Consider the following 11,713-nt stretch of genomic DNA (forward strand, 5'->3'; position numbering starts at 1 on the left):
AGTGTCACCTACCCTTTTCCACCTTTTTTCGTCAATGGTTCCTTTTTGAGGGAACCAAGGGCAGGCATCTTTTAAAAAATCTAAAAAGGTGAGCAGTTGTTTAACTTTTACTTGTACTTCTCTAGTTCTAAGAGCTTCCTTTAATCCCTGAACAAACAATTCGTGCTGGCTGAGCTCTTGCCCCATTATAGTCTAAGCTATAACCCAGAATTCAAACGTGAGTAGTTACTCACCGAGACGTCTTCTGATGCGTCTCCCAAAAATGCCGCGGACTTCTGTCTTATTCCTCTGCTAGGAACGAACTTCTTATTCCAAAGGCTTGTTCCTTGCCGGAAACATGCTCCTTATTTCTCTCCGGAATCTTCGGGAACCTGCTGCAATCCCTTCAACTCGAGTGCCTGTCCGGGCGCCAGAATGTCCCGAGCCCGCGGGACTAATCGGGCAGGGAAACTCGAGCAAGGGGGCGGAAGTCTGGAACCGGCGCAGCATCTCAGCACGGGAGCGAAAGAAGTATCACAGCTCACACAGTGTCACAGCCCTTGATGGTGTAAGGTTTCGCTCATTTATTGAGGGCTAGAGCGCTTTCTTATATACACAAGGCAGAGGGAGGTAGGCAGGGTTTACAGCGGACCTTATTGAGGACCTGTCAGCTCTGTGTGAACCAGGGGGTCTGGATTCCTGGTGTCTGTGTCAAGGTCGCACCGGCCATTTTTAAGCAGTGAAGGTCATGACAGCCATTTTGATGTGGGCAGCTCCCCACAGTTATTAATGTTTTGTCATATTTGCTTTGTTTTCCTATTTTTAACAGTTTTCAATCACATTCTCTTTCCACCCTTTCTCTGAGCAAACTGCTCCTGGATTCAGTGTGTACACAGTAGGTTGTCATATTCATTTATATAAACTATGTATAGATATGATGTAAATGTGTAATCGATACTTTTAAACAATTTCTTCTTACATAACACTTTTGTATGGTATTCTCTGTTCAACTTTGAGGTATACCCATGTTAATAGATGGGCCAGATTCCATGATGCCAGTTAGCTTTCATTAGGAAAGTGAGCCACCGTATTATCCTTTTTTTTTTATGACTAGCCTTATAAGTCTCCCCTCCTCCCACTGTTTTTACTATTCCAGCCAAAGCTGTGTGAACATTCATATAGTTGCACTTTGTGCACATTTATAAATACCTAGGCATACCCCTAGAAGATGAATTTTTGCTGGGTTTTCAGGTGTGTATGTTTTCAATATTACTAAGTGATACCATGTGGCTCTCCAAAAGGGCAAAGCCATTTGTCAGTCTCCCCACTCTGGGTTAAAGTGCCCACCCATTTCCTTGCATCTTTGCTTGTACTTGACATTATGAGGGCTTTTCATTTTCACTTATTTCAAGACTAAAAAGTGATGGGGCCACCAGGTGGTGTGATGGTTAAAGACACTGGATTCCCACTTGGCCAACCGCAGTTCGAGTCCCAGTCCTGGTAACTTACTTTCTTGCCTTCCCTTTCTCTCTGGTCAAATTTAAAAAAAAAAAAAAAAGGACCAAAAAAGTGATATCATTGTTTTTCTTTTCATTTAATTTCCTGATTGCTAGTAAAGTAGAATATCTTAATATCTTTATTGGCCATCTATAGTTCCTTCTCTTTGTCTCTCTCCCCCACCACCATTCATAGAATTTTAGAAACTGACTTACTGAAGTGAAGGTGTTTCATATGCATTCTAGAGTATCTTTCTTTGTCATGAATGAATTATCTTGTAGTCTGTTGCTTAACTGGTGGTTAATACATATTTTATGGTATGTTTTGTTAAACATCTGCATTTATGACCAGCATTGTATGTTGGGGTCCTATATTAACAAATAATTCCTTTCTGTCCTTTTCCTTTGTAGTCTCTGAGGTCTTCTGTTACATAGTGGGCCTCCTGAAGGAGTTGCTCTGTCTGTCCCATTTTTTTTTTTTTTAAGAATTAGTTTATTTAACTTTATTTATTTATTTATTTATTTATTGGAGAGGTTTTTGCTATAGGGCACGTGCGTTCGCCAGAAAGAGAGACAGAAAGAGAGAGATCACCTCCCCCCGCCCCCGCCTCGCCCAAGGAGATGGCCATGCCGCAATCCCTTCTCCATTCTCCTCTCAGGATCTTGGGCATGTACACACACGTGCCTGGTGTGAGTTTAAGCCACCAGGTCTGGAACTCGAACCATGGTTGACCGCAAGGGAGTCCAGCGATGTAGCCATTACACCAACTGCTGGTCCCTATTTGTTTATTTGTTTGTTTATTTATTTTAATTTGACCAGAAAGGGACAGAGCAAGCAAGAGAGAGAGGGAAAGTAAGAAAGCAAGCCACCAGGTCCAGGACTCCAACCATGTTCGGCCATGTGGGATTCAAGCTCCCTTAATCACCATGCCAACTGCCTGTCTCCTCTTATGTTCCTTGTTTTCTCAAAAGGTTTGGGAGGCCTCACAATCCTGTTACCACCATCACAGAACTTGGGGACCTCTCAAAATGATTGTTCTCTTTAATCTCCTTCATAGTCTATGAATTTTTCCTGTTCTCTTATCAGAATAAGAAATACTATTTTTCTTGGGACATTATGTCCTGTTTTATCGTGAAATCTGAGGATAGAAAGTACAGTTTATTGAAAGTTGTATGTGATGGGACCAGCAGATGGCATAATGGTTTTGTCTCTGGACTCTCACATAGATGACCACAATTCGTGTCCCAGACCCAGCAGCTTTAAACTCACGCCAGGAGTGTGTATGTGCGTGCCCAAGATTTCAAGAGGAGAATGGAAGAGAAGGGATTGCGGCATGGCCATACTCCCAGGGAATGATTTCTCACTTTCTGTCTCTCCAGCGAGTGCACATGCCCTGTAGGAAATCTCTCTGTATAAAAGAAAGTTTGATGTGGTGGTTGTCTGGATTCTGTGTACTCTTAGCCTCTGAGTTTGGTCTCCTGTATGACAAGTGTTCCTCAGTCCACAGATCATTTAGTGTGTTCATGCTTACCAAGGAAAGGGTACAATGCTGTGTTTGAAGGAGCCTCTCAGCAGCTTAGCAGGTTGGTTCTTGATTGGTGCCTGTTTTTCCCTCCTGCCAAGTTTCTCTTTCGGATCATGGACCAGGGTCAGCAGGTCAGTTCTGCTTTCTGTTTTCTGGATATGAAGTTTTGAGCCCAGGAACCTCTCCCCAGTGGGACTGAAGAGGCCTTAGCTCACTTTACCTCAGCCTAAGACCCTCTCACACTCTTGATCTGGGAAGCCTCCTGGGAGTTTTACCTAGGCATAAATGTAGGGTGGCTGGTTAGGTGGCTGACCAGGCTGTCCTAGTAACAGGCCTTCACTGCATCTGTTTTGGACGGTATGTTGGACTGGCAGGTGGAGGTATTGTCAGACTGATCCTTCTGTTAGAAAGCTCTTGTCTGCCTCTCACCTGCAGTGCAGCAGTCATTGACAGTCAGTGATGTGTCCACTGCTTTTCCAGGGATGACAGAGCTCCTTTAAGGATTTCGCTCCTCACTCCTCTTAGATATGATCCTTCTATTCTATTAGTGTATGGTGGTTCTATTTGGGTTTTTAGAGGGTTGGGAGGTAAATTTGTGGCTCAGTCTACCAGCTGGACAGCTGCCAGGGTATAGGTTTGGACCTTATAAAGTGTGGGAGGACCAACATCCTAGAAGGTATATAAGAAGGTGCCACTCCCAAGGAGATTAAGTGGTGTGAGACAAGCACAGAGCAATGAGTGTGACCTCCTACCTGTTCCACAGGTGTAATTGTTCTGTGAAAGTGCATTTAGCTTAGATTTTGTGCACTTTTCTGTGTATTACATTTAAATACAAGTTTGCTTTACCTTAGAACATAGAAATAGCAGCCGTCAAGTATACTGAGATTTGGGGAGATCTGTAAATGGAAAACCAAGAAGTTGGCATTGACCAGCAAAGATTGGGAAGGGTGTAACAGAGGGAGATTATGCTCAGCACTTTTAAAGGTTGCAGAAGATCACAGAAGGTGCAGGTCTGAAATTGATCTTTGGGCATAGCTATCATAGGGCATTGGGAATCTTGGTGAGAGTTCAGTGAAAATAAGAATGATATTAAATACTTAATGCATGTTCACTGTCCCCAAATGCTTCAATATAGAGTAGCAAAAATTATGAATATAAAGGGAAATTTTCCAATACCAAGAAACAGGAAAAAGTATAATAAAGGCAGAGAAGGAACTGCAGCAGAGTAGAAGCTAGAAGAAAAAATGGCATGGGTGGACTATACCTGCAGGAAGATGGCTGTGAGAAGAAGCAGGACAACCCCTCCCTTGTAGGAGAGACAGGATGTTTCTTTTCTCAATACATGTGCCGTCAAAGTGAATATAAGGCAGGCTGTTTCTAAAAAGCCGACGTAAAGATACAGGAGAGGGACCAGCAGTTAGCGTAATGGCTATGTCACTGGACTCCCATGTAGTCAACTGCGGTTTGAGTCCCAGACCCGGTGACTTAAACTCATGCCGGGCGTGTGTGTGTGTGTGTGCGCGCGCCCAAGATCCCAAGAGGAGAATGGAGGAGAAGGGATTGTGGTGTGGCCATCCCCCCTGGGGGGTGATTTCTCGCTCTCTGTCTCTCTGTCTTTCTGGCAAGCGCACACGCCCTATAGCAAAAAAAAAAACTCTAAAAAAAAAAAAGATATAGGAGAGAGATTCTTAATAACACATACTCTGAGAACAGGTACACAGACAAGAGGATGGCCATTTTCCGTGTGGGCTGTAATAAGGCTGAATGTACAGGAGTGTCAGCACTTTAGGGTAAAGGAACCATAGGAGTAGAAGTATTTCTTTGTTATAAGCCAGTTATTGTCTTAAGGGGAAGGGGGAACAGTTCAGGTGGATGGAGTACAAAGATATACACCAAAGACTAAGCAGCAAGGGCTGGCCCAGATTAGAGATGATAAACTCACTTTATAAGCTGTGACTAGCAGAGAGAGAGAGAAAGACCACAGGAGAGGCCATATTGGGTAGAAAAGTAACATAAATGTGAAGGAGCAGGTGGAAGTCCAGAGGATGGTTGGAGTAGAAGGTACACTATACATGTTTCCCTTCAGGAACATTTGGGGTTGATAATGAAGTGTCAAAGGAGGTAGATCAGTAATCTGGTTTCCAGGGCTAGCTGTTGATATAGTGGTTAAGGCAGCTGGATCCTACATGGCTGAGTGCATGGTTGAGTCCCAGACTCAGCAGTCTGAAAAACATGCCAGGTGTGTGTGTGTATGTACCTAAAACCCCAAAAGGAGAATGGAGGAGAAGGAATTGTGGTGTGACCCTCTCCCCCAATGGGATGCTTTCTCATTCACACATCCTTACTTGCTCACTCTGGTGATTGTACATGCCCTATAGCAGAATCAAAAGAAAGAAGGAAAAGGAAGAAAACTGGTTTCCACATGGGAGGACCATGTGTGCACAGGTTTTGGAAGGTGAGAAGCAAGTAGAGAGAGAGTTGTGGCACACCACACTCATGTACTCCCTACTACTAAGGGAGGTACCCCTCTCCCCCAGTACATCCCCAAATACTCAGATACCTGAGACTAACTGATTTCTTGAGAAAACTCTTTAGGATAGATTCCTGACCAAAATCAAGCCTAGGGTTTCATCTTTTCTGGTTTTCTAGTTTTTCTTGGTTCCATTTTCTCTGAAATGAGAGTTTATAATTTTTTTTAACTCAACAGTAGCTTAACTGATTCTCTTTGGCCTAGGCTGCTCTGGGCTATCCTGTTCACCCTTAGCCCCAGTCCTTAGGTCAGAGAGGATCTAGGAATAAAAACTTTCATACTATGGCCTGGAAGACAGCCTGTGACACCTTTCTAGATCCCATATCTGCCTCTGGAGCAGACTCTAAACCCAAGATCTATGGTCAGCAGCCAGTGCACATAACCTGTTTCCACTCTGCTCTGGGTATTATTAAGTGTCTGTACTTCTGGAGGGGATGTGCATTTCCCAGTTGAGAATCCTGTACGCACTAGCCATCATTATTAGAATTGAGTAAGAGACTTAGGAGAGACATGTTGATTCTTGCCATGGTTATTGTAAACCCAGATATCTAATTCCCTAACTGTGCATCCCAAATTTGGGCCCCTAGGTTTTGGTGGTTCCCAATAAGACTTGACCCACATCATCCAGAATCTTAGCTATATCCAGGACAGTTCTTCTGTATCTTGTCTCCTCTCCCTAGGGAAGTCAGCCTCATTCTATCCTCAGAAATGCTGGAGAGGGTGATCCAAGGTTAAGGAATATGTATACTCTTTCAGGAGCCAGTGACCTTCAAGGATGTGGCTGTGGACTTCAGTCAAGAAGAATGGGGACAGCTGGATCTTGTTCAAAGGACCCTGTACCGCGATGTGATGCTGGAGACCTATGGTCACCTGCTCTCTGTGGGTAAGGTGAATGCTGACCAAATAAACAAAGCTATTCCATCCCGATACCTTTAGCTACTCCATGTTTAAAGCTCACGAGGTGTCTCAGAAGGGTTGAGATCATCTTGAGCCCTGAGGTCCAGGGATTAAATTTCTAATTCTGATGAAGCATGAACTGGGAAGGTCTGTGTTTATTTTGCCCAAGTGAAAAGTCCAGGGAGGGGTAGGCAGGGGAATTATTCTTTGGCAGTCGTGAAGCTTTCTTACACAAGTCAAATGTTTTCCTCTGTGCATAGGGAATCAGATTGCCAAGCCTGAAGTCATCTCTCTATTAGAGCAAGGAGAAGAGCCATGGTTGGTGGAGCAAGCTTATCCTCAAAGCACTGGTCCAGGTGAGGACAGGCGCCAGGTATGAGTGGGAACTTTCCTCTAAGACTTAACGCAGATGTTTTTGGTTTGTTTGTTTTTTGTTTGCTGTAGAACATGTACACTCACCAGAGAAAGACAGAAAAAGAGAGGAGATTGGGAGTAGGAAAAGTCGGAAGTCACCCCCCGGGGCTATGGCCAGCTTCAATCCCTTCTCCCTTCTCCACTTGAGACTTTCAGTATGCATGCACATGTACCCACCATATTTGTCAAGTTGCCAGGTCCAGGACTCACCCACCAAGGAGTTGACCATGTAGGATCAAGCGCCTAACTCACCATACCATCTGCTGGCCTTAGAGTTGCCTTTTAAATCAGAAAAAAGGTTATTACAAATAAACCCAAAAAAAAGTGTTTATGCTGTGTTATATTAATCTGTGTAGTTATCTTTATTGGTTTTCTTTTCTTTTTTTTTTTTTTTTTTGGAGAGGTTTTTACTATGGGGCGCGTGTGCTCGGCAGACAGAGAGAGACAGAGACAGAAAGTGAGAAATCACCCCCCAGGGGAGATGGCCATGCCGCAATCCCTCCTCCCTCCTCTCGGGATCTTGGGCATGCACATACATGTGCCTGGTGTGAGTTTAAGCCACCGGATCCCGGACTTGAACCATGGTCGACTATGTGGGAGTCCAGCGATATAGCCATTACACTAACTGCTGGTCCCCTTTATTGGTTTTCTTTATTTTGAGTTACTCTATAGTGTTCTTTGATTTCAGCCTGAGGAACTCCCTTTAGGATTATTTGTAGTGCAGGTTTACTAAGAACAAATTCCCTGAGATTTTATCTGGGAGTCTCTTGGTTTTGCCTTCATTTTTGCTAGATGTGGAATTCTTGTGGGTAGTTTTATTTTTGTTGTTGTTGTTGTTGTTTCTGATTTCCATGGTGTTAATCTTATTGAACTGCCATCAATGAGATAAATTGCTCCCCTTTTTGCTGCTTTCAGGACTCTCAGGTTTTGTCTTTTGATAGTTTAATTAGGATGTTTCTGCAGGGTGGTCTTGGAACTTTTCAAAGCCCCTTAGGACACTTCATTTTCTCAGTTTTTACTTTTCATCTTTTTGGTTAGTGTATTGTTTGCCCCAGCTGTTTGCTATCACCTGGGGCAATAGTGACTTTAAAACATTCCCTGTAGAAACCAGCTGATGGCATAATGGTTATGTCACTAGACTACCACATGGCCTACTGTAGTTCGAGTCCCAACCCAGCAGCCTCAAATGATGCCAGGCATTTATGCATGTATAACCAAAATCCTGAGAGGAGAATGGAGGAAAAAGGGTTGTGGCATGGCCATCTCCCATGAGGGGTGATTTCTAGCTGTCTGTCTCTCTCCCCCTTCAGTGAGTACACATGCCCTAACGCAAAAATCTCTCTTGAAAAAAAAAATTCCCTGTTAAATGTTTGACAGGTACCTCCTCTTTGGAGGCTTTTAGCAGTATGTGATTCCCTGTAAGGCAGAATCAAGACAGGCCTTCAGTGAGGTCTTCCAGGGAACTATGAAGTATGTCCAATAATGACTATTTTGGAGGATATGAGGCTTTGAAAAAGCTCTGGCTTTGAAAGGGCTCCAGCTTTATTCTCTTCTCTCTAGTATTGGAAATGTGGGCTGTTATTTTCCAAGACTACTGCCAAACTGAGGAGCCAGCTATAGTACTAGGGAAATTAAAATGCCACAGAGCTCACTGTTCTCACTGAAATGCATTCACTTTTCTTGAATATATGTTCCTTGGTTGCTGAAAAGCTTTGGTTAATTTACAGAATTCTGAAAAAATTGATTCTGACAGGTTTTGTCAGTTATTTAGTTGTTTTTCTAGAAGTGCAATTTTTTTTTAAGAATTATATTTTTGGGACCAACAGTTGGTATAATGGCTATGTTGCTGGACTCCCATGTAGTCGACTACAGTTTGAGTCCCGAACCCAGTGGCTTAAACTCACACTGGGCACTTGTGTGTGTGTGTGTGCCCAAAATCCCAAGAAGAGCATAAAGGAGAAGGGATTGTGGCATGGCCATTCCCCCTGGGGGGTGATTTCTCACTTTCTGTCTCTCTCTGTCTTTCTGGCAAGTGCACGTGCCCTATAGCAAACCGCCCCCCCCGCAAAAAAAAATTATTATTTTATTTTGGGGGCCAGGAGGTGGCCCGGCAATTAAGGGCATTGGAAAGAATTGTTTGAGGGACCAGCAGGTAGTGTAATGGCTATGTCACTGAACTCCCATGTAGTCGACCGTGGTTCGAGTCCCAGTGGCTTAAAACTCACTCCAGGCACATGTGCATGCGTGCCCAAGATCCCGAGAGGAGAATGGAAGAGAAGGGATTGCAGCGTGTCCATCTCCCCTGGGGGGTGATTTCTCGCTTTCTGTCTCTATGTCTCTCTCTGTCTTTCTGGTGAGCACACGCGCTAGCACAAATCTCTAAAGGAAAAAAAAAAAAGAATTGTTTTATTTAACTTTATTTTGTTTTTAAGTTTGACTAGAGAGAAAGAGAAAGTGAGAAAGCAAGCCACCAGGTCCAGGACTCAAACCACAGCCCTGGAAGAGCAAAATTTTAGAGGTCCTTATTTTGCCATTTTTACTGACATTCTAACATGGGTAATAACTTCGAGTAATTTTTGTTGTATGCTTACAGCATTTCTTTATACACCTACAAGCATATAGGAATTTGTAGTTACTTTGCACTTTTTTCAAAGGTAGGATACCACACTTTTTTTTTTTTCTTCAAGTTTCTTTCTTCCACAAGTGAGTAGAAGAGACAAAGACAGAGGCACCTTCAAAAAAAAGCCATAGTCTACCCCCAGCTTCATCCATCCTGAATCATGGGCACAAGCATACTAGCAGGCTCAAAGAAGTTTCCATATATAGACCTGGTACCTTCCCACATGGGTCAGCCTCACAGAGCATTTCACTTTGCTACTGTGCTACCTCTGGCTCTTGTATCTTACTGTCTTTCGGTGTAACAGTATCTGCAGAGCATTGCATTTTGCTACTGTGCCACCAACTGGCCCTTGTATCTTTACTGTTTTTAATGTAACAGTATACCACCAAGTTGAACATCTCCCCATCCACTTTAATGAAGGGGGCTTTTATGGAGAGTCTCACCACTTACTCAGATCTGAAGCCTATTCAGATCTGAAACCATTCTCTAAGAGTTAATGAATAGCTTTAATTCTTCTACTCTCAGTGCTGACCATCCTTAGTTACTGTCCTAAGCTCTTTGGTTTTACCACCTCCATCCTTACACTTTCTTTTTTTCTCCATAGAACTTCATCCCCTGGGGGGATGGCCACACCATAATCCCTTCTCCTCCATTCTCCTCTCAGGATCGTGGGCACACATGCACATGCACCCAGTGTGAGTTTAAGCCACTGGGTCCAGGACTTGAACCATGGTCGACTACATGGGAGTCCAGCGATATAGCCATTACACCAACTGCTGTTCCCCCCGCCCCCCAGAAAAAAAAATTTTTTTTTTAAATTTCTGGTAGAAGGATTCAAAAGGTATATGAAGATTATTTACTAACTTCTAGGAGCTAAGCTTAACTTTGATAATAAATGCCAGTTCCTGAACAGAGTAGAACCTCTGTTACAATGGACTTGAATGGTAATAGTGGGAAAATGACACATAGTGAAGAAAGAAGAAAAATCTAGACAAAGAAAACAAGGATCTAGGTCCTATTGAGTACCTGGGACTTTAGCACCTATAGTAGACTGAATAATAACTTCCCAAAGATGTCCACATTGTAGTTTGCAGAACTTGTGGATATTTCTATATATATAACAAAAGGACCCTTTTAGATGTAAATAAATTAGGAATCTTGAGATGGTATGGTTATCTTAGATTATCTTAATGGATTCCAAATGTAAACCACAAGGTTCCTCAAAAGGAGGCAGAAGAGTCAGAGGCAGAGAAAGGAGATATGATAATAGAAGCAGAGATTAGAGTCATGTGCTTTGAAGAGGAAGAAAGAGCAGTAAGTCAAGGAATGCAAGCAGCTTTTAAAAGATAGAAAAGGTAAAGGTACAGATTTTTCTCTAGAGCTCCTGAAGGGAGTGTAGATAACATCCTGGCTTGGTGATATTTTCTCTTAATTTACTCTCCCTTTTTTTTGGGCAAGTGTCAAGATAGGGAGTTAAGAAGGACACTGGGAACCAGCAGTTAGCGTAATGGCTATGTCGCTGGACTCCCACGTAGTCGACCGTGGTTCGCGTCCTGGACCCAGTGGCTTAAAACTCACACCAGGCGCATGTGCGTGTGTGCCCAAGATCCCAAGAGGAGAATGGAGGAGAAGGGATTGCGGCGTGACCATCCCCCCTGGGGGGTGATTTCTCGCTTTCTGTCTCTATGTCTCTGTCTGTCTGGCGAGCGCACGCACCCTATAGCGAAAATCTCTCCAAAAAAAAAAAAAAAAGAAGGACACTAACACACAAGTGGGACTGGCTTCATGGCCTGGCAGTTAAGGCAGCTAGATCCCAGATGGCCAACTGTACTCAGTTTGAGTCCTGGACCTGGCAGCTTGAGAAATATGCCAGGTGCATGTGTGTAAGAGTCTAAAATCCCAAAAAGGAGGGCAAGGCAGAGGAGGAGGAATTGTAGCATGACCATGTCCCTTGGTAGGTGCTTTCTGCCCTCCCTCTCTCTGTCTCTATCTGGCAAGTACATGTACCCTATAGTGCACATACATAGAAATACAGAAGTGAATTAGGATACTATTCAATAATTTAAGCATTACTTGCTAAGGGCCTATGTGCTCATTCCCCTTTGTTTTATGCCAGTTATTTCTGGTTTTTTTACTATAATAGCAGTCATTGTGTCATTTTGTTTGTCAGAGATCCCTAGGACCATTCCCAAGTTTGGTGATACACTAGAAGAACTCACAGGATTCAAAAGTCATTTTGAGGTTTTGATTT

At 43.3% G+C, this 11,713-nt stretch overlaps 1 protein-coding gene across 8 annotated transcripts in view; it reads left to right on the forward strand.

The window, feature by feature from the left end:
• The window catches only part of LOC102495443 (zinc finger protein 606), a 40,397-nt gene that overhangs the window by 12,833 nt on the left and 15,851 nt on the right, over positions 1-11,713 (forward strand). For 5 of the 8 annotated variants that reach the window (XM_014583497.2, XM_006166742.3, XM_027767586.1 and 2 more), the window contains exons 6-7: positions 6,288-6,414; positions 6,689-6,784. In XM_014583497.2, coding sequence (XP_014438983.1) covers positions 6,288-6,414; positions 6,689-6,784 — 223 coding nt within the window. Of the gene's footprint in view, positions 1-6,287; positions 6,415-6,688; positions 6,802-11,713 lie in introns of those variants that run through there. The other 3 variants (XM_027767587.1, XM_014583496.2, XM_027767585.1) reach the window with 2 other exon arrangements.

This window comes from Tupaia chinensis, unplaced genomic scaffold, assembly GCF_000334495.1.
Source record: "Tupaia chinensis unplaced genomic scaffold, TupChi_1.0 Scaffold144336_1, whole genome shotgun sequence".
Lineage (NCBI taxonomy): Eukaryota > Metazoa > Chordata > Mammalia > Scandentia > Tupaiidae > Tupaia > Tupaia belangeri.